This window comes from Vanacampus margaritifer, chromosome 18, assembly GCF_051991255.1.
Source record: "Vanacampus margaritifer isolate UIUO_Vmar chromosome 18, RoL_Vmar_1.0, whole genome shotgun sequence".
In the NCBI taxonomy this organism is placed as follows: Eukaryota; Metazoa; Chordata; class Actinopteri; order Syngnathiformes; family Syngnathidae; genus Vanacampus; species Vanacampus margaritifer.
In genome coordinates, this window is record NC_135449.1 from 12,786,960 (window position 1) to 12,809,154 (window position 22,195).

Sequence of the window (22,195 nt, forward strand, 5' to 3'; positions counted from 1 at the left end):
GTGCAACATAGCTCTACAACAACAACAAAAACAATGGGAAAAAACGTCAATCTCAATTGATATGGATTTAAATATATCCTGAGTACGTTTTTAAATGTATATTTATTATGGCTGTCAACTCTGTTAACTCTGGAGATTAATTTAAATTCATTAAAATGTTAAAATAAAATAACTCAATTTACTCCGTGTGCAGCCAATCTTGGAGGAGTCACTGGCGGGAAGGTGAATAAACATGGACTATAGGTAGTTTTACTTTCTGATTTACTTGCTTGATGCTTGTTGGAAAACGTAATTTGCGCACTTTGCAGTTTATTAGTTGTACGCCTTCGGCAAACCAATGCTACTGGAGTGTGGTGCTCGTGAGCAGAAGAACTAAACCGTTAAGCGAGAAGTTGTGAGAATTTTTTGAGTCTGTTTCGATCATTTTGTTTAACAGTTGTATTTTACAAAAGTATTCTATTCAAGGATCAAAGACAGATGAAAGTCTTTGGTTCTAAATATTTTTCTATTTAATGATTTATATTAATTGCAAGATTTTACTCAAGTAAATATCTGTTACAAGCTTTGAAGAAAAAAGTAGATTCAAAAGTAGAAAAATATGATTAATTGCGATTAATTAGTTTTTTAAAAGTAACCGTTTCACAGCATTTAGATTTTTTTCATTTAGATTAGAAGCCCTTGAATTTAAGAAATTGTTAAATTTAAGAATTTTTAGATACTGCATTTGATTATTATTTTTTTATTTAAAGGTAGAAAACTGAATATACTTTTGGTATTTTTCTGAACGGTTCTTGAGTATTTTTTTATTTTCCTTTTTATTCCCTACATCTAGGAAGTTTATAGGGTCATTACTTTTTCAACGTCTATGGATGACAATGGGACATATAAAAACATAACATAAAAAGACATCAAGGACAACAAAATTGGAGACTCAAAATATTCCACAGACATGGCTTTATTTCAGAGATTTATCAAAATGGGGATTGCATAATTGACAGCAAAAATATAATTTGACTTTTGTACTCAAGTACATTTCTGAGTTTTTCTTTTATATTAATTTTCATGTTTTTAAGTAAGCCTAATTGAATCAGGTACGTATACTTTTGCCACATTTTTTTTCTTCAGGGCACTCCAGCTTCCTCCCACATTCCAAAAACGTGTTAAGTTTGCTGAAACGCGAACTTGTTAGAAGGTGTGATTTTTAGTGTCAATGGTTGTTTGGCAATACCACAGGTGTCAAACTCAAGGTCTGGGGGGCATATCTCGCCTGCCACATCACTTTATGTGGCCCACCAAAGCAAATTATGTGCATCGACTTGTGTTTTGCTTCACTTTTGGTTACCAATCCCCAGGTTCAAATAAATGTAATATTTAACACGAGAAGTTTTTTCTAGCATCTGATTCCAAAACTAATATTTAGTTTTGGAATTATTATATATATATATATCATATTTCAGTTTTTTGGTGTAAATTTTAATATATATTTGGGTCCTAAACAATCCTAAGGCCCTCCGAAGAAAACCCAAAATGCGATGTGAGATATCAACAATTTGGCAAAATTTCCTTTCTAATGTCTAGGTTTTTATTTCATCAACTGCTCCTCCCTCCCTTCATTATTAAATTAATTTGTGTTTTGTGTGTGCATTAAAAAGTGTTATTTGTAATCACTGGACCACAATTGTTGGGAGTATTTTGTAGAATAAGGTATAGAATAGAACGATTCTGAAAAGAAGCAAGTTTTTTCCCCCCAATCAAATCTGTACTGATTTATTTTGAGCTTTATATAATCCTGATGTATTCAATCCACATGTAGAGAAATGAATATTCTGACAGATATATTTAGAGGTACAGAATATATCAATCATGATAAAGCATTTTTATTAATATCATATTCCTCAAACAAGCCCAAAACATATACAAAAAGACAGAAGTGACATTTTTTGGCATTTGAACATGTACATAATATCACTGGTGTTGGGCCAAAACCTCGCAAGTCACAATTTGGCAAATTTCATATTTTTTCAAAAATCTATACAAACGTGTGGTTGTCATTTATTATTATTATTATTATTTTTTTTTTTTTACAAATTATTGACCTTTCTCTCTTTGATGTTGCAATGTTATGGTTGAACAAACATGCCGTTTTGGGGGTCTCCTGAAAAAGTGCTTATTTTGGAGGTACAAGGTTTTTGGCCCGACGCCAGATATATATGCTTGTCATATTAGTCGATTTGAAACGTTTGTCATGTCTGCTTATCAGTATATGCCGTAAGTTTGCGCCTTTCCATCTCTGTATCTGTCCAGGTAACGTAAGGGTTTTCCATGGGGGAATTTCACTTGTGGTGGATGGTACACTGGAGGCCGGATGAATTCAAACACTGGCTCCCTCATATCTGCAGGTGAAGACATCATTCATATTTATCATCTCTTATAAAGTCACAAGACTTGTTTTGGATGCTAGTGTTACTCACTGAGGGTGTTGTGAAAAGTGCTGGTGACCGATTCATCCCATTGGCACTGAAAGAACGCCAGACCTGCTGGTGTCATGCTGTCTTGGTGCTTTCTGTAGAAATCCACTGTTTTGAACGTGCGCTCTGCCAGTGAATGACTAGAAGAAAAAAAGAAGCAATGATTGTTTACTTAATTAAAAAATTCTGAGATGTCATTTTGCGTCCAGGTAATGCGAGGTCTGTTACTCACCACGGCGAGGGCCTCAAATCTTCCTGGAAGTTTATGGGCCCCTCCTGCTGGAAAAGGATGTAAATGTAGCGGTGGAAACCTGTTCCTCTTGCGGGAAATGGAGGTAGATAATGACAGAGTTCTTCTCCAGACTGAACCGCTCCACCTGGTATGTTCCCACTGCAGGAACACAATTCATATAATGTCACGCAACCGCGTGTGTAACGTTACACCATTATATTGCGGGTTTTTTTTGCTCACGCTCGCTGTATCTATACATTTTCCACTATAGTATAATATATATATTTATATATTATTATTATTCATATATTATAATATATTTATATAATATATAATACACTATAATGGAGGGGGGAAATCACGGAGAAAAAAAAATCTTGGGAAAAAATATTGCTTCATTTTTTTTCATCAAGTGAATATTCAAAATCAGCAGGAGCTGAAGGAACTGTGAACATGCAGTGTAATTTTATTTATAAGTTGTAATATCAGCATTCAACACGAGATGGCAGACATGTCTTAGCTGTGCCAGAGCCGTATTGACCATTTGCACCGACGTCACGTGATCACGTGGCTGCCCTATGACGGAAAAAAATGATTGTTGAATGGAAGTGGACATGACCCGGAGCGACTTAGTGACTGTTATTTTACAAATTAAAAATTACTGTATTATCGCCATAGAGCCATGGAATCTATTACTTCAACCGAAGGTCGCCTATCAGTCGGAGTTGCACATTTAGTCGGGACTCATAGAGCGCAATACTTACTTAAGTTGGAGGTCGCTAGTTTGAAAACAGCCCCTTACCTTCTGTTGCCTGCTGTTTTTACCAAGTTAATCAAATCGCAGACTTTGCGGGAATTCACAGTGCACGACCTATATCATTATGTAGTCAATGCCGTCTCTTCTCCTTACACCGGGGCTGGTTCAAAAGCTTGTCGCTGGCTGAGTCTCTGGGACGAGATGCTACGCTCACACCGGGGGACAATATACTTTGTAATGCAAAGGTCGTCCAGCGTCCCGTAGGGGCCGTTCCCATGAGGGCTGAGACGTCCCGTGCAAAAGGTCAATACAGAGGGTAGAGAGAGTTTGGCCAACTCTTTTTCAGCAGGGTAACAAGATGGCTGGTCCATGGGACCAGCAGTTGACCAATCACGTCACACTGTGATTGGTCAACTGCTGGTCACATGACATATGGATGCCATCTTGTTACCCTGCTTTAACAGAGTTGGCCAATCACGTCACGCTGTGATTGGTCAACTGCTGGTCACATGACATAGGGATGCCATCTTGTTACCCTGCTGAAACAGAGTTGGCCAAACTCTCTCTATATATACGGCTCTGAGCTGTGCTTACAATGGGTCTCATGCTGCTCTGTACGCCAACGCGAGTTGGCCTAATAGTTTTGGGTGCATTTAAAATGACATGCAGGACAAACATGTAGTGCCTCATTAATATTACAATATTGAGCGAGTTTAGTTTAGCTGTCCTGTAATTTTTATGCAAGAGAGCCTTTTGCACTAAGAAAAAAATTGAAAGTGAAGTGGAATAAAAAAATAACATTGATTTAAAGTGAATGACTTACACAAGCCAGTGCACATATTCAGCTTCATTATCGAGAAGATGTTCATCTACAATACACAGAAATATGCTTAATATTCAACAATAGCAGATCAATGTATTATATCGAAACAGGCATCCTGACCTGGGGAGGTGAGCAGGAGGGTCCAAAGGGAGCCTTCATCTGCATTAAAGTTGACCACAGGAGCAGATGCTGTCTGGTTGAGAAAATACAGCACACATTAAAAAAATAAAAAATAAAGCAAAAATAAAAAGAACAATCCATTGTTGTACTGTTCATACTTCTGTTGGTGTTAGTTCATTGCCATAATGGACTTGAGCACTTGTCCCTTGACTATAGCAAATCCGCAGTGGGATTTGAGGCAGGAAATACGCATTGGGGAAAAGATCCCTGAAGACCCCATAGTGGTCTGCCAGTCTTCTTATATGAAATGGACCAATGCTCTTCTCCCACACTTCCTGCACTCGATCCAATGATATCTTAACTGGGGTAGAAACAGGCAAAATGAAACCCATCATCAATTAACTTCCACACCGTTAATCCCCACTAAGGTTCGAAGTGGGTGAATGGTTGCCCGCCAATCGCAGTTCACATTCCGACAAACATCCACATTCGCGCATCTTGATTGAACCGACATGTGCGTAAACGACAGGCCCTCTCCAGTTCGACGTTCTTCTTGTTGTCCTTCATCATCTGCCTCCTCTCCCTCACTTGATTGGTTCTAGAAGGTCGATTACTAGGCAGTCCAATGTTTACTAGCTCAGCACCTGTGAAAACACACAGCTGTCTAAGTCTTTGTCTAAATCATTATCCTGATCAATTATCCCCATAATATTCTTGATTATTTCTCACCATGTTCAGGATCCTCTTTCTCCATATATTCCTGGTAGGTCTTCCACCAGACCTGCTTTTTCTTCTCCTCTTCAGCCTTTCGGAAGTAACGGTTGTAGCTGCGATATTTCTCGATTGTGGCAATGTTTTCAACATCAATGTCTTCATTCGGCATCGGGCCCAAAGGAGGACGCCGGAGACAGAGGAATGCTGTTATGTGGAAACACACAAATACTGTAGTTAGTACTATACTGTAAGTCTTTAAAGGGTAAATATTAATTTGTTCTTTTAACTGTTGATTTGAACACTGTATTATAGATTTATGTAGGTTACATTAAGCATTGTAATTCACCTTGCTTTCCAGTACAATCATAAAAATAGCACTATTTAATCAAGCAATTTTTTGGTGCTAAAACCAGAGGTGATTCTTGTCAAAAGACAAGCCAACCTGGCAGCTGCTAGGGGCCCCCGAGTTTGGGCGCCACCTAGTGGCAGGACACGGTAACAACATTTGCAAAAGCAAAGGTCCATGAGCATCTTTGGCAGGGCGTTGGTGGGTGGTCATAATGTGGTTTAAGATTTGTATTTTTAAGTGATGCTGCAATTGGGTTGTATTTTGCATTGTGACAACTTTCTTAGTATTTTTGTTACTATGAAGAAGTTTTTTTTTTTTTTTTTGCACAGGACAATTTCCGAATGTTAAAAGATTCTAATTTGAAGATTTTAATTTTTACTCATCATTCGTATGTTTTAAGCTGATTGAAACTTTAATTGCCTTGGATTTTCTGCAATGTGCTAACTTACTGAAGTGCAAGCTTAGTGCTTGCCAGCACTGAATTTAGGGGTGCGTTAATGTGAAACTGAAAAAAAAAGTTCACAATTATTTTGTTTGTTTGTTTGTATTGTTAAAATGATGACTGGTTAGAGTAGTGTTCCTAGTTAATTTCTGCTTGGGACCCCCCTGACACTTGAATTGCCTATTATTAAAATCCATAGCAGGTGGTAACAAAGCTAATTATTGTTTTCCATGACAATTATATGACATTTCGTTTTAACATCATAGCACCAACTACTGTATACGTTTAATTGTGGCGATTACATTTCGCGAGTGATTTTACGAAAATGCGTTTTTACAACACAAGACGAGACGGTGTGTCCACTGTCTGCACCATGACCCCATGCAGCTCGGACACAATAAAAAACACAAACACACACAAACCAAGAATCCTATAAACAAATCCCATATTAACTAAATATTATTTGTACCTGTTGTGATAAACGTCTTCGCATTGTTGACCCTTAAATCAAAATAATTCTTGAGCACACCAGAAGACACTGTGCGCAGCGCCATCTTGGATGAAACAAAAACCTACGGTGGCCGACGAAACAAAAGTTCATGTTTGTTTTATAAACACTGCAATGTACGGATCACATTTGTACGACGCATTATTACATTCTATTACTACTACTATTACTGCTACTAATATGTCTTTATTTAATTAATTGCAGTGTGTCCTAAATAGTGAACAGGATTTAAGAGTTAGCTGTACGGCTTGTAATTTTCCTGATAGCACCTGAAGGTATCATCATGTCGTCACTAGGAAATGGTCAGCTGACGCTGTCATCTGTCTTGATGCGATGTGAATTTTGCGAGAGGTGGTAATGATTTATATCGTTGTTTTTTTGTCAAACCCATTGGGAATAAATTGTAATATCTATTTTACTATGTTTCGGTTTGGGTGTTTTGTTCTGAAACGCTCCGGCTAATGCTAGCGTTAGCTTCTGTTTGCTAACTGCGCTTGTCTCGTTCTGAACTGCTTTGTTGTCGACCCATCAGAGAACTGCATGAGCGATTTAGAAAGTGCGATCGGGTATTTATGCAGATTTTAATTATTATTTTTTAATTGATAGATTCCTACTACATGCACTACAGGTAAGGTATCAGCGCTAGCATCCACGACCAACCTCTTGTTTGTTATAGTCACATATTCATCATTGTTGTTGTTCCAGAGATGGATTCTCAGAGCTCAAACCTGATCTGTGCCATATGTCTCGAGCGATTTCATATTCCGGTCACCATCCAATGTGGCCACTCGTTCTGTGAGAAGTGCATCACTACCCATTGGGACACGAAAAGCATGTCTAACATTGGACCAGACTGTCCCATCTGCAATCAGAAGTTTGTCACCAGGCCCACCGTCAAGCGTAATGTGTCCTTGTCGCTCCTGACTGAAGCTGCAAACAGCAACACCGGGCCATCCTGCAAAGACTGCGGGAAGGAGGAAGGTGGATCCTTGCTTTGTGAGCAACATCATAAGCCTTTAGTTTATTACTGCAAGCAGGATAGAATGTCAGTGTGCTGCGAGTGTGCCCTCAGGGAATGCAAGAACCATGAGAAGGACTTGTTGGAGACGGAGAAGAAAAACCAAAAGGTACACAAAACAGACAAAATATTTACTGTATGTAATGTAACATTTTCAAATATTCGAACTTATCTTGGTTTGTTTTGTGTGTGTGTGTGTTTTTTTAACGTAGCGATTACTAGAGAAGAAGAATGAGGAGGTGATGAAACTGATTGACGAAACCAAGCAAAGTATTAACAACCTAACTGAAAATATCAACCAAGCTAAGGTAATGCTTTACTTTCATCGCCAGTTACTTCGCAGCAGCCTCCCTACATTGTATTATTTATTTTTTTATATTCAGGAGACGATGCAGCAGACATCCAATCGGGTCACAGCCAAGTTTTCCACCATGATTAAAATACTAAGCGAGAGGCAGGAGGCCACCGAGCGCTTCATGGAACAGCAGAAAGAGGCGGCCATCTCCGAGGCGACGGCGCGTCTCTCTGACCTGGAGGAGAGCGTCCAGGAGCTGAGAGCGAGCCAGGTGAAGATAGCGGCGCTCCACAACTTCTCCGATACAGAGCTCATCAAGGTTTGGAACCACTTATTTTTACACTCACAATTGGCTCGATGGAATGTTGTTTTACTGCATTTTTTTATGTCTATTGTTCGTTCCAGGCAGGACGCTATTATGATTCAAATGTGTCACCACGCGGTCACCTGTTTGCCCGTAATTGACATATATATATATATATATATATATATATATATATATATATATATATATATATATCCTGTGGATCTATATAAAAATTAGTAGATTATATTATAATGATATAATATAATATTATTAATAAAAATATGTTTAACTATTTTTTAGATAAAATATTCTTTAAATGAATTAATTATCAAATACAATAATACTAATACTAATTGAATATTCAAAAAAATGTCAAAAGTCAAACATTTTACGCTGCCAGAAAAAGCGAAGCAAAGGGTGGATGAAAAAGTTTTAAAATGTCCAAATTGTGACTAAAATATCCCAAAAGGAAGAGGAAAAGCAGAAATTTAACATATTCCATGAAATTGGCATTAATGTCAGATAATTTATTTATTTTATTTTATTTTTTAAAGACAGAAAAGTAAATGTTTAAAAGGTAACCATTAATGTCCAAAAACAAAAGAAGAGAGGCAGAAAATTACCATAAAATGTATTTGGGATTGCTAAAAAATTTTGAAAATTGATTTAGGAAAAAAAAATGCAAAAAAGAAATGTTAAAAGTAACTATAAACTGTCCAAAATCAAAAGAAGAAATTCAGAAAATTACTATAAAATTTCCAAGAATGTCGGGAAATTGATTGCAAAAAATGTCTATATATATATATATATATATATATATATATATATATATATATATATATATATATATATATAAAATTTTAAAGAAAGGAAAAAAAGAGGCAAAAAATTGACATCACATAAAATTGCCAAAAATGTCCGAAATTTGACAGAAAGGCAGAAAAATCAAAAAATAAATAAATTGAAAAACGACAACAAAAATCCAATAACGGAAGACGAAAGATAAAAGAAAATGAATGTCAAAGTATTGGATGCTGCACATTTCTCTGTTATGGTACAACACACTTTTTTCTTCATCACAATGTTCAAATGTTTGGCGGCTCCAGACAGATTTGTTGTTATTTATTTGGCCCAAAATGCCTTTTTTGACAGTAACGATTGTTGAACCCTGGACTAGAATAACTAGTACTCACACACTTTACTCATTGTAACTTTGAAATAGTTATTAACAAGTTTTTTTTTTAAACAAAGGAATAGAGAAAATACATTTTCAAATTTAGGACCTCTCAACTGTGAATCACTCTGCTAATTAAATCCAGGAAGGTATAAAATAACCAATTTTATTAATATCTTTCAATAGGAATCAATGCTCATAGAAGTTCCACGCCTCAAGAAAATTCCATCAGATTTAACGCCCCACCTGCAGGATCGATTAAGTGGCATCACAGAGGTCCTGACCCGGATCTCTAAGCTGGTGGTTGAGGACCTTGAACGGGCCGTCTGCACTGTTGTGGGTCAGGACATAGAAGGTACTGTGAAACTTGAGCATTCAACTGCCCTTTTTTCTCTCCTTTTTTTTAATCTATGTATTCAAATGGTTCTCCATCAGGTTCTCCTCAGGAAAAGAGGCCCATTCTGGCTGTGGTTCCCAGTCCAGCTGCTCCGAGCCATTCTGGTGGGAAGGAGGGGCTGAATGCTTGTAAGTCCTCTCTTTAGAATGAACAATTTATTTATTTACCGTGCAGTCAAAAATTGATTGCCCATTTCGATTTGATTGTATTTTCACCACATCATCACTAAGTCCTGTCACACCCTATAATAATAATAATAATAATAATAATAATATTAATAATAATAATAATAATTTCCTGAAAATATAATATAATTTGCACTTAACTTGATCAAAAATGTAATAAAACCCAATAATGTAATAATTTCACCAATAACGTAATATTGTAATAACATGTTTATTGTTTACGATAATGTAATGCCTTATAACATTATTGTAACATATATATTGTATCATATCCCAGTCTTTTTGCGGCATGTAGCACCCTATAATGTAATTATTTGCTGAGAATTCAATTAAATATTTATTTGTCATTGTGCAAATGACATGGTCATAAACAACAATGAGATAACGTTATGAGCACCAAATACTGGGATAGTGTGTTTATAAAGTGCAGAAGTGCATATGGAATGTCTAGAGAAACCCAGAAGAAGTAAAATGCATTAATCATATATCAAAATAATAACAAGCATGGCGAACACAAAAACACGCAAATAGTATAGTATTCTTGTGCAAGTGTAATAACGCCTGAAAATGTAATAAAATTTGCACTTGTACTCGATCAAAAATATAATAAAACCCAATAATGTAATATTTTCACCAATAATGTAATAATATCCTGACTGATATTGTAATAACATGTTTATGATAATGTGATTCCTTATTACATTATTATAACATACTATATTTTATCATATGCCAGTCTTTGCGGGATGTAGCACCCTATAATGTAATTATTTGATGAAAATGTAATAATGCCTGAAAATGTAATAAAATTTACCCTTGATCAAAAATTTTATAAAAATCAATAATGTAATAATTTCACCAATAATTTAATTTAAAAAAAAAAACTGACTGATATGGCATTAACATTTTTACAGGTGATGTAATACTTTATTAAATTATAACATAATATCCCAGAAGTTTATCACTAAATCAATCCATTATGTCAAATAAATGACCTGCGTTTAAATTAGACCGTGTTAAAAATACACTTTGGGGGTTGAAATCAACATTTGACACCAAAATTCTCAAATTTTTGCCGTGAATGTATATAGTAGTCTTAGATTGTCAAAACACAAAATGTAGAAATTTGGACTGATTATGAACATATTACATGATCTGTCAAGTTTTACATGATCAGGTTTGAGAAATCAAGACCCACCTGAAAATGTAATGAATTGATACATTACACAACCTAAACCATCCAACCATTATTACAATATGAGTCAGGATTATTATTTTTTTACATTATTGGGTTTTATTAAATTTTTGATAGAGTTCAGAGTAAATTTTAATTTCAGGAATTCTTTTTTTCCATTATAGGATACTGCAAGCCCAACTAACTAAACTGTGCGTAAATAAAAACATATTCTCGTCTTCTTGACTCCAGACAGATGCTTTCTGAAATTTGACCCCAACACAGCCAATGGCAATCTATTATTGTCACAAGAGAACCGGAGAGCGGAGCACCTGACTTCCGGTCTACGTCCCGCCATCGAGCACGAATCTCGTTTTGATCACACTTGGCAGGTGCTGTGCAGCCAAGGTTTCAAACACGGCCAACACTATTGGGAGCTGGAGGTGTCCAAACCTTGGGCCTACCTGGGGGTAGATGCCGACTTCACATATTTCAAGTCGGCTCTGACATATGTTAATGGTGTGACATTCTCCCCAGGTCACCTACAGCACCATCCCCAGAAAAGAGAAAGGTCGCAGGTGCATGCTGGGAATGAACGAAGTCTCGTGGAGCCTGCAGTTGGACGAGAAGCAGAACAACGCCTGGCACAACGGCCGCAAGGAGACCCTAGTGGGATCGTCTCAGCACGTCCGTATCGGCATGCTACTGGACTACGACGCGGGGACGCTCGCCTTCTACGGCGACGGACACGTCAGGCTGCACGCCTTCCACTGTGCCTTCACCCAGGAGGTCTTCCCCGCTTGCTGGATAGGAGAGGGCGTCAGCATCACGCTTTGCTCCACATGAGTGCGTAGAGCTTGTTTTGCTTTTTATTGGAGCTGAGAAGTCACATCATCAAGGTTGGAGGAAGCTGAAACCTGTCCTGGTTTTGGGTCAGTGCGCCAGCTGTGTGAACCACTATGCTATCAATGTCCTCTATTATATCAAATAGTTGTTTTTTTTATTCCTTCCACTATGGAGTGTTTTGTTACAAAGTGACGCACAGTATTGCTGCATGAAATTTCCTTTTAGTCCAACTCCCTTTTATAAATTATTTTTTTGTAATTTAAGCGTAACTTTTTGGGCTTTTTAAATGTGAACAGTAAGCCGTGTTGCACATGCTCATTTGACAGCTTTTTTAAATTGATTTATTTTTACTTTTAAACTCATTTGCTCCCAAAAACGTATAAATATGTTCTAGTTTAAATATTACCATGCTCCCAAAGACGTATTTATACACTTTTTATGTTTTTTTTATGCCACACAGAAGGCTTTGATGCAGACTCTGAACTGAAGAGAACGCTTAAAGCAATGGTAGTTATTACAAAAACAGCCAGCAGGTGGCAGCAGGGTATAAGCGATCAACCAGGGCCATGTTGCAAAAAGCTCTTTTCCCCAGTGTTTTAAACAGATTTGTGAATAATGATTAAACTTAGCTATATTCTAATGCTAATACAAATATACTTTTTTTTCCTGATGAAAGAAGAGACTCTAGTCTTTCTTTTTGGTAGGTTCCATGTTTTTTTAACAATAGAACACAATATTCTGTGGCCCTTGCAAAATCTGTCGAAATCCAGTAAAACAGCCGGGAGCAAAGGGGGTTGCTTCAGTGAAAATGGCTGGTGGTGAATGAGTTTTAGGTAGTGATAGACAAAGTGCTTCATGAAGCTTAATTTTCCTATTACAACTATCAAGCCATCCAAAGTGAAGATTCACAAAAACCCAAAAATCACATTGCAAGTGAAGGAGCTTTGTCACTTTTTATGAATTATTCTGCTTGTTCCGGTAATTCTGTATGAACATTACTCATTTTTAAGTGTAATCTGACTTGTGTTTTTTTTAAGGCTGGCATCTTTAAATTAGCGATAAGTGCTAGCGGAATTTTCACAAGTGTGAGGCCCAAACCGAAGTGCTACAATACCTGCCGTGTTTCAGTTATATGACTGGACTTCTGTCTATTACAGTGGTTTTTAACCTGGGTTTTATTGAACCCCAGGGCTTTAGTGAAACAAACAAATGGTGTTCCACAGGGTTCAATTCTGGGGCCGCTGCCGTTTTCATTGTATCTGCTGTACCTGGGTTTCATCTTAAGAAAACAGAGGTGGGTGTTTTAATGTGCGCTGAGTGAATTCAAGCTGAAGAGAGCCAGATTTGATGAAAAGGCTACTCTCCCTGTTTATTTTGTTCACCAGTAAACCCTATGCCAGCGGTCTGCAACCTGCGGCTTTGAAGCCACATGTGACTTTGTCAGCAAATTTGTAATTTGTCAGAAAGAGATAAAAGGTAGATAAAACATTTTGAAAAATAAAAGAAAACATAAAAATGTCCAAAAAGAGCAGAAAATTATCACATAATGTACACAAATTATTATTATTAAAAAGGCAGAAACGAAAATGCTCAGAAAGTAACCATAAAATGTTCAAAAACAAAAGAAGGCAGAAAAATACCATAAAATGTCATTGGAATTGCCCCCCCCCCCCCAATTTTAAAAAAAAAAAAAAAAACTATAAAATGTCCAAAAACAAAATAAAAAATACCAAAAAATATCAAATGAACACAAAAACAAAATTTTCAACAAATTTAAAATTTTAAAAGTGAGAAAAGAAAATGCTTAAAAAGTGACCACAAAATGTCCAAACACAAAAGAAATCCCCCAAATTGCCAAAAATGTCAAAAAAAAAAGGAAGAAGAGAGGCAAAAAAATTACCATAATATATCTATACTGTTTTGTTCATCACAATGTTCAAAGGTTTTGCGGTTCCAGACAGATTTTATTTGTTATTTATTTACACTAAAATGGCTCTATTGACAGTAAAGTTCCCTGACCCCTGCCCTATAACTGTGTCTTGAATTTGAAGAGAAATTATTATTTATTTATTCCAATAAAGAAGGGCTCTATGAATGTGCATAAGAAAATAAGGGGGTTCAGTCACTGATCTGAATATATGACTGGATAGCCGTTAGGCCAAGACTTATAAAGCCGCCATATTGCTCCCCCCAAGAAACGTTTGTGGGCATACGATCCTATAAATTTACAGTATCGAAATTGGAGAACATTTGTAACAGTACTTCGTAGAAACAGCATGATTTAAGGTGTTTTAAATTTGTTAAACATAAACAAAAAGACTTCAGACATTTTACAACTTGCCTTAAATACATATAAAAATGACATGCTTAATATTAACAGGAGGAAACTTGTGTTTTTTCTTAAAGAATTAAAACTGTAATTCAACAAAAGATTACTCTTTCAAATCTAATAGTGGACTCTGAAAAACTGAGCGATAAAAGAATAAGTGGGTCTTCAAAGCAGCACATACCGTCCACTTATTTTATTTATTTTTTTACTTGTTAAAAATAGTGACCACCATGCCAAACCCCCCACCCCCGCCCTATACTAACTGCTTACGAGCTGTATATGTCTAATCTGTACGTATACCGTATAGTTTATACAGTGGTCTGCTCGCAAGATGGGAGGAGCAAGATGGCCGCCCTGTGACTTCAATGGCTTGCACGAGTGTGTATGGGCTATCCAGCCATATATTCACATCAATGGGTTCAGTACCTCCAACAAGGTTAAGAACCACTGGTCTAGTAGGTAAATCAACATTTAACATGTGGCACAAAATTTTTTATTTTTTTTTTAAAAACACCACATTTAAACTTTAAACAAGATCCATTTAATAAATGCCTACTGGTTGCATTAGCTGTCATTAATAATTGCAAAGCTTCATCATAGTTTCAGCCATGCCTGGGCAAGCACGAGCCCCAAGATCAGCAAAGAACCATTTAACATCCAGTACGCAGATGACTTGAGGAAGTCCAGGCGATCTCCACAGGGATGTGATTTGACCAAAGTGAAATTATCTGAAAATTTAGCCGGGGGTCTGGGGGCCGCTGGCACCCAGCTAGGTCCAGGGCTCATGGGTTTTCTGTGTTTTTAAGTACTTTCAATGCACTCACATGACAAAGAAATAGACAAAACAACAGCATAAATTTTCAATGTATATTGAACTATCCCATATAAAATGGCAGTTTTAGTCAACTCAAAATCAGTCACATTCAAAAACATTGGACTGCCTTTGCTTTTAAAAACTATCACTGAGAATATCATCATATCTAATTAATGTGATTACTAAGTTAACACATAAATAATGTTGAGGGGTTCAAATTTCATGAACAAATAATTGTATCATGACCAAATGAAAAGTAACTCATATTAGAGCATACCACAAATGTCTTTGTTATAGCAGAAGATGTTATCTGTCGGAGTCATGTGCATACACAATGAACTACTAAAAAAAAAAAAAAAACGATTTTTTTTGGGGGGGGGGGGGGGGGATAAAAAAAGCGGAATTCCGCGAATTAGCGGAAAAATCACATCCCTGTCTCCAAAAAAAAGACTTCCAATTCAAATTGAGACCATTTGTTAGTCTACGGTAATTTGTGAACTGTCGAAAACTGGTGGCAGCTTTTGGACGACATAAAACATAACAAACATAATCCTTCCTGTCTGTACATCGCTGTGACCCACCTTCCACTGTCTGATCTTAATCCCGGATCATGGGCTCTAATCTATGCGGTCCTCTCATCTGGCGTCATGTGTCAAAAGCAGACAGGATGCCTCCATCCCGACGAGCTATATATTATCTTCTAAATATGTACAGTTAAATGGTAAAAAAATAAATTACTTCATTTAGCACACAGGATAGAATCGCAGAGCAAATTGTACCATAAAAATTCCGTCATAGCTGGTTGGCGTACAGTACAACATCACATAAATCAGAGCAAAGGTAAGCATCGAGGGAATCTTGCAACAAGATCTTTTATCCAGTTATGAGATCACTTTTCATGTCGCCCAAAGGGTATGTGATGTACGTCATGCGTGTACTGGAATGAGGACAAAGGAATGAGTTGAGAATGAGTTTCGGAAGACAAGAAAAAGAGGGAATGATCCAAACAAATGGAATCGAAATGGTGGTCGACGTAGATGGGAGTCCACGGCAGGCAAAAGTAAAACAGGTCTACTGGTTCTTTTTGTCTTCTGGAGGAGAATACGGGGGAGGCTTATCCTACGCACACACACACAAAAAAATTATAAATACTTTTGAGAAGAAGGAAATCAGCAAAACAGAATAAAGTAACCACATGTAGACAGGCAAGATAACAATAGGGTATTACTGTAGAATTATTATCTATTTATCCCCTGAGAAAACTGATATATATTACTGCAGATTATTGTTTGAAAGTTTGTCTGCATTCTGCAAAGCATAACCATATAACTAGGTTTGAAACTAACCATTATTTTAACCGTTATTTAATCTGTTGATTATTTTCGGATTTAGGGCTGCTTGATTATGAAGAAAATATGAATCACGATTATTTTGGTAATAATTAAAATCACAATTAGGAGAATCATTAGTTTTTTGGTACAAAACAAGAAAATGTTTAAGCGTAAAAAATATATATATATTAAGACAAATAAAATTATTTGAAATACTATAATTATACAAGTTCCTTTTGGATGAAACTAAATTTATTAAAATAGTTTATGTATAGTAAAGTTTACATAAAAAGTAATATTAATTTTTTTTTAAAAAGTGCAAATGTATAAATTTAAACAACTCAGAATTAGCATTCTTTTTTGTTTTGTTTACGATAATACTGATTTTGTAAATGTGGAGTGTAATAATTGAAACTGTAATTAAATTTCAATTATTTTCACAGCCCTAATCAGATTAAACAAAAATAGGATAGGACTTTCAAATTGAAAGTGCAGAAAATGCACAAACTAAAGTGATACTTTTTCAATTACTGGTTTTGTCCGTAACATTCATCAGAAAATTGGCACCCAGAAAAAAAAAAAAAAAAGAGTAAAAGCAGATGTTTGCAAATGTCTTATTTTGAAGGAAAACAAAACAAAACAAAGAACATCAATTTGTTTTCATGGAGGAATCGAGACATTGGACAATATTTAAAAGGTTGAAATTCCAAGGATTTAAACAATTTTAAATTAAACAAGTTCCCTACGCAATTAATCGATTATCGAAATAATTAGATTGATTATTGATTAGTAGTTGATTAATTGCCGCAACTCTATATGTAACTATATCAGTGCTTCTCAATTATCTTTTGCTACACCGCCCCAACTCTCCGCCGCGACTATAAATAGGATCATTTGTCTATACAATTGTGCTAAGTACGCCTCTGCAGAGGAGCTAGTACTTCTTGCGGCAGTGCCACCTACTGTAGTGGATGTGCAATTACACATTATTCTTGTACAGCAAGAACAATATAATATAGTGCTAATTTCTTTAAAACTCAAGAAAAAATTGGGGGATTTTTGGGGAATTGGGTGAATGGATTGATGGCATTTCTATTCATTTTAATGGGAAAATTTTCATTTTAGATGTTTTAAGTAAGCGATACATTTATTTAACTTTGATTTGGCACCACTCTAGTGACTGGAAAATGAAGCTTCATGAAGCACTTGATATTTTTTTACTCATCAAGATGATGCGCTTTGTTTATAAATGCAGTTGAAATGTCATCTATTTCCACTGCATCTTTAAACCAAGAGCATTATCTAGAGTAGTAAAAAAATATTGCAAGTGCTTCATGAAGCTTCATTCTTCCCATCACTACTAGTGCTACTGCTCAAATAGTGGGTGTGGTGCTTGACCATTTTCAACTCCAAAATATATTGAGAGACTTACCTCCGGCAGGTACACATGTGTAGGCGGTGGCATGGAACAGCTAGCAGCACTGGCTGCAGCTTCAGCTGCTTTAGCCTCAGCTGGGGGAAAAAAAGAAGAAGAAAAAAGACAACACTGGTGAAAAATGGCACTCCGTAAAGCACAATTCTGCCAGACACTCACCTGCAGCTGAAGAGGGGACTTTAGGGTCATGCGGGGGCTGCTGCCCCAGCGCAGATGAATACGGAGGTGGAGCCATGTAGGCTGTGGCGCTATCGAATGCTGGAGGGTTGGGGTAGAAGCCGTCTGCATGGTGCAGAAAATACAACATCAGGACTCACTCTGCAGTTTGTTTGTTTTTGTTTTTCTTCGAGAAGCTACCTTGCGGAGTAGCGTTGGAGTAGGCGTAGCCTGGCGGTGGTCCGGCAGGATACGCCCCGTTAGAAGGCGGAGGCGGGTAAGCATAGGCCCCGTTAGCCATGAAAGGGCATCCATCGAACCCTGGAATGGCCGGCTGGCCTCTGGAAGCTGTTGGACACAAAGCATGATGGGAGGACAGGGTATATAATATGTGTTTTATTCTATCTTGTTAACATCCAAGAAAGAGAGTTCTTGTCACATTTAATGTCCTCACCCTGAGTAGCAACCTGCAGCATGCACTGTCCAAACTCGATGGCTCCACCCGCAGAAAAGACCAGCTTGAAGCTTGTGCTGCCCTCCCAGCCGCCTAACCGCCAAGAATACCAACACAGAATTAATTAAAAGTAGAGACAGATCGATATGCTTTTTTCAGAGCCGATAAAGATTATCGGTAGTCAGGGAGGCCGATAACCGATATTTGAAGCCGATATAAAGCTAACGGTTAGCTCGCGGGCTAACCATTCACCCACACGCCAACCCCGGGATAACTTCCAAATAGCCGCCAAAAAAACGGGCTAATCTAATAGCCGCTAATTCGCGAGCTAACGGTTAGCTGTGGGCTAACCATTCACCCGCACGCTAACTCGCAAATAGCTGCTAATTCGCGAGCTAACTGTTAGCTTGCAGGCTAACCGTTCACCCACACGCTAACCCCGGGATAACTCCCAAATAGCCCCTAAAAAACGGCTATTAGGTTAGCCCGCAAGCTAAAGCGGGCTAATAGCCATTAATTCACAAGCTAGCTGGTTAGCTCACGGGCTAATAGCAGCTATTTGCTGCTTATTGGCTGTTAGCACTGCACGAGCCACCAATCAGATGGTGCTGTGGGCGGGTCAATGTTGCAGGGAGTCAACAGCTGCTAACTCAGAGCAGACGGAGGAGAAAAGCGCTCGTCGGAGCAAAAATGACAGTTTTTAATATATTGGCCATCAAAACAAAAAGAGAGGTCGATGCCGATATTCATAAAATGCTGAATATCATATTATATATATAATATTATCGGCCGGGCCGATTATCGGTCCATCCCTAATTAAAAGAATAATAATAATCAAAAATTGCCAGTTACTAGAAAACGGACCTCCAGGTTCAGCGCTGATGGTCCCCTTGATGTAATTTGCTCCCAGTACAGGTTGCTTGACCTCACAGCCTTTTGTCAAATAGAAAGGCATCATAAAAGACCTGAGTGCATCTCGACCTTTAGCCACAAAAATCACCTGAAATGGAAGAGGGTGGGAAAAATTGTAAAAAATTATACTGCAGCTTTCCACAATCAAAAGTTAAGATATGCGAGGAAAAACTCTCTCACCCTGTATGGAGTCAGGTAGATGCTGCCCTTCTTGCTCTTTCTGAAGGCTTCCGGTAAACCATCCGTGTCGCCGAAGACCAGCTCCACGTTGTCATGGTTCATCAAAACGCTGACATTAACATATTGTGTTACATTAGAGTGCAATTGTCAGGCGAGCAAACACGGCCCATCACTTCCTTTTAAGTTTTATAAAAGGATTAGGCTTCTTTTTTCATTTGCTCCATTTAAGAACATGGTTTCAGCAACTTGAATAGTTTTACTTTCAATCTCAAGTGATAGAAATTAGATTGAAAGTAAAACTATTCAAGTGGCTGAAACCATGTTCTTGAAAGGAACAAATTAAAACGAAATTACTGACATTGTGAAAAGTTTTAAGGGAACCAAATCTAAATATTGTGATGGTATTGACATGTCATTGGTTAAGCAAATAATTAACTATGTAGTAAAACCCTTTGTGCATACATGTAATCAATCCCTGAAAACGGGTGTTTTTCCATCTAAAAATAAATCATACCCTGTTATAAGGCAGGAGATTATTTCCAACTATAGACCGGTTTCTCTGCTCCCACAATTCGCAAAAGTAATGGAAAAAATATTTTACATAAGACTATACGACTTCATCACTAAGCATAACATACTTTATGATCAACAATATGGATTCAGGAGAACAGGACTACCTCAACGGCACTTATGGAATTCGTGGAAGAGATAACTGCTGTAGAAAAAAGAAAATATGCAGTGGGAGTGTTCTTAGATTTAAAAAAAAAAAACCTTTCGACACGGTTGATCACAATTTATTAGTAATGAAACTAGGGAAATATGAGATACGAGGGGTAGCACTTGCATGGCTTACTTAGTTACTTGAGTAACAGAAAACAATATGTACAAATAGGCTTGGGAAAATCACAACTTTTAGGTGTTAAGTGTGGGGTTCCTCAGGGATCAGTGTTGGGGCCATTGTTGTTTATTTTATATATTAATAATATTTGTGAAGGCTCTGGTTCATTAAAGTTGACATTATTTGCTGATGACACCAATTTGCTCTGTTGTGGGGACAATTTGGAAAAACCTTTGGATGAATAAAAATTGAAGAGTTGGTTTAGATCAAATAAACTAACACTAAACTTAGCCAAAACAACATTAATAATATTTGAAAACCGTTCAACTTGTTCAACTAAAAGCTTATGATAAATGATTTAGAGATCGGAAGAGTATCTGAAATTAAATTTCTTGGTGTTATAAAAGATGAGAAACTGGGATGGAAATCTCACATTAACTACATCAAAGGAAAAATAGCAAAGTCAGTGTCAATTTTACATAAAGTCAAATATTTTCTAAATACATCCTCATTATACATTTTGTGCTGCGCCTTCACACTCCCATAAATGAATTACTGTGTGGTAGTGTGGAGGAATACATACAAAACAAATATAGAGCCTGTATTAATCCTGCAGAAAAGAGCAATAAGAATTATAAATAAATCCACCTACAGGGAACCAACAAACCAACTCTCCATCAAATTTAATACATTAAAATGTAAGGATCTGGTTGACTATAAAACAATCCAGCTTATGTGTAAAGTTAAAAATCAGCAGTTACCAAATAGCATCCACAGGTTTTTCCAACTGAGAGAAAGCAAACATAATCTCAGAGGGATTTTTACGTTAGAACTACTATGAAACATCGGTGTCTCAATGAAAGGAGTTACACTATGGAACAGCTGCAGTGATGAACTGAAATCATGTAAAACAATAGGTAGGTTTAAATACATCTTTAAAACTGAAATATTCAACAGATAGAGCAGAAAAAGAATAGAAGAACCAGCTATGTCAATTTCTTTATTTTTGCTTAAATTTTGTGTTTTATGTTGTTATTTGCCTGATTTTGCTGTTACTATGTTTACAATCTAAATTATTTTTTTATAACCTGAACAAGGTTTCAGGGTGAATTTAAGTGATACATTTTTGACTAAGAATAAAAAGTGGGACTAGATAAGTCATTTGACTTCTTACACCCTTTTCGAACAGAATCTTGTTTTTGTTTTTTATTGAATACTGGTAGAACAATGATGTTAAGCTGAATGAAGCTTAAAAAATATATATATTTTATTATGTTGTGTATGTACAACTGTTTACATATATATATGTATGCGTGTATTTCTTTTCTTTTTTAATATTTTTTTTTATAAGCATTGAACAGTACTGTACATGCTATCTCCTGACAGATCACACTAATCTGATTTTGGGTCAGCTGTTAAGGAGCTATTCTGGTGAGTTCTAGAAGAATCCGCTAATGTTACCTCTTCATTTCGATTTACATGACTGTGGAAACAAAACGACAATTACGTAGACGTAACTGGTGAGGTAATAGGAAAACTAAGCTAGCCGATCTGAAATGCGTCATTCCAAGTTGTGCCTTTGAAGGCTAACTAAGTGCGTATAATGAGACTGAATTGCCGCTATAGTAGTCAAACATTCTACAGTCTACGGTATTATGTTAACAGTGTTAGCTCGCTAGCCCGTTGCTACCTTTCACTGTTGTTGATAATGACTCCGCCGGACTCCGAATGGTTCTGGTTAAGAGTCATGTTGACGGGCCTCCGCACTCCCCGACAGCAAGGCGACGATCGTGTACGTTCTTCTGTCGCGATTTATCTCAATCTATAGGCCTGTCTAAAGCCTTAGTACGATTAGAAACTGAATTTTAAGATGTTTACGCTGCTAACTTCGGTGCTGCACCTGCGCGTAGTCGAAGGAAACGCCCACCGATGACATC

At 36.9% G+C, this 22,195-nt stretch overlaps 3 protein-coding genes and 1 long non-coding RNA gene across 4 annotated transcripts; 2 read left to right on the plus strand and 2 right to left on the minus strand.

The window, feature by feature from the left end:
• Positions 1 to 16: 16 nt before the first annotated feature.
• LOC144038082 (uncharacterized) lies at positions 17 to 2,837 on the plus strand. The gene is made up of 3 exons (XR_013289145.1): positions 17 to 243; positions 2,305 to 2,399; positions 2,678 to 2,837. It is a non-coding gene; the product is annotated as an uncharacterized LOC144038082 (long non-coding RNA).
• Positions 1,862 to 6,515, minus strand: mrpl38 (mitochondrial ribosomal protein L38). Its single transcript, XM_077550205.1, has 9 exons — positions 6,375 to 6,515; positions 5,130 to 5,318; positions 4,913 to 5,044; positions 4,559 to 4,761; positions 4,401 to 4,473; positions 4,281 to 4,326; positions 2,701 to 2,859; positions 2,472 to 2,608; positions 1,862 to 2,393 (listed from the first exon to the last, which is right to left on the minus strand). The coding sequence occupies exons 1-9, from the start codon at positions 6,457 to 6,459 to the stop codon at positions 2,257 to 2,259; spliced, it is 1,161 nt and encodes a 386-aa protein (XP_077406331.1). The 5' UTR covers positions 6,460 to 6,515; the 3' UTR covers positions 1,862 to 2,256.
• Positions 6,516 to 6,685: 170 nt separating this feature from the next.
• Positions 6,686 to 13,214, plus strand: trim65 (tripartite motif containing 65). Its single transcript, XM_077550200.1, has 8 exons — positions 6,686 to 7,041; positions 7,119 to 7,540; positions 7,644 to 7,739; positions 7,815 to 8,045; positions 9,394 to 9,562; positions 9,643 to 9,732; positions 11,216 to 11,433; positions 11,501 to 13,214. The coding sequence occupies exons 2-8, from the start codon at positions 7,121 to 7,123 to the stop codon at positions 11,807 to 11,809; spliced, it is 1,533 nt and encodes a 510-aa protein (XP_077406326.1). The 5' UTR covers positions 6,686 to 7,041; positions 7,119 to 7,120; the 3' UTR covers positions 11,810 to 13,214.
• A 2,579-nt stretch (positions 13,215 to 15,793) lies between these two features.
• wbp2 (WW domain binding protein 2) lies at positions 15,794 to 22,195 on the minus strand. The gene is made up of 8 exons (XM_077550208.1): positions 21,949 to 22,195; positions 19,421 to 19,529; positions 19,193 to 19,328; positions 18,329 to 18,421; positions 18,076 to 18,222; positions 17,878 to 18,000; positions 17,716 to 17,795; positions 15,794 to 16,071 (listed from the first exon to the last, which is right to left on the minus strand). Exons 1-8 carry the CDS (start codon positions 22,005 to 22,007, stop codon positions 16,024 to 16,026), a joined length of 795 nt encoding a protein of 264 aa, XP_077406334.1. The 5' UTR covers positions 22,008 to 22,195; the 3' UTR covers positions 15,794 to 16,023.

Excerpts from the sequence above, each read along its gene's own strand:
- mrpl38 (XM_077550205.1), bottom strand. The coding sequence starts at position 6,459 with ATGGCGCTGCGCACAGTGTCTTCTGGTGTGCTCAAGAATTATTTTGAT. Across the intron at positions 5,045-5,129 it reads GAAAGAGGATCCTGAACATG|GTGCTGAGCTAGTAAACATT; the intron begins GTGAGAAATAAT and ends GTGTTTTCACAG. Across the intron at positions 2,394-2,471 it reads CACTTTTCACAACACCCTCA|ATATGAGGGAGCCAGTGTTT; the intron begins GTGAGTAACACT and ends CTTCACCTGCAG.
- wbp2 (XM_077550208.1), bottom strand. The coding sequence starts at position 22,007 with ATGACTCTTAACCAGAACCATTCGGAGTCCGGCGGAGTCATTATCAAC. Across the intron at positions 19,329-19,420 it reads TCTACCTGACTCCATACAGG|GTGATTTTTGTGGCTAAAGG; the intron begins GTGAGAGAGTTT and ends CTTCCATTTCAG. Across the intron at positions 16,072-17,715 it reads CACATGTGTACCTGCCGGAG|GATAAGCCTCCCCCGTATTC; the intron begins GTAAGTCTCTCA and ends GTGTGTGCGTAG.
- trim65 (XM_077550200.1), top strand. The coding sequence starts at position 7,121 with ATGGATTCTCAGAGCTCAAACCTGATCTGTGCCATATGTCTCGAGCGA. Across the intron at positions 7,541-7,643 it reads CGGAGAAGAAAAACCAAAAG|CGATTACTAGAGAAGAAGAA; the intron begins GTACACAAAACA and ends TTTTTAACGTAG. Across the intron at positions 8,046-9,393 it reads CCGATACAGAGCTCATCAAG|GAATCAATGCTCATAGAAGT; the intron begins GTTTGGAACCAC and ends ATCTTTCAATAG.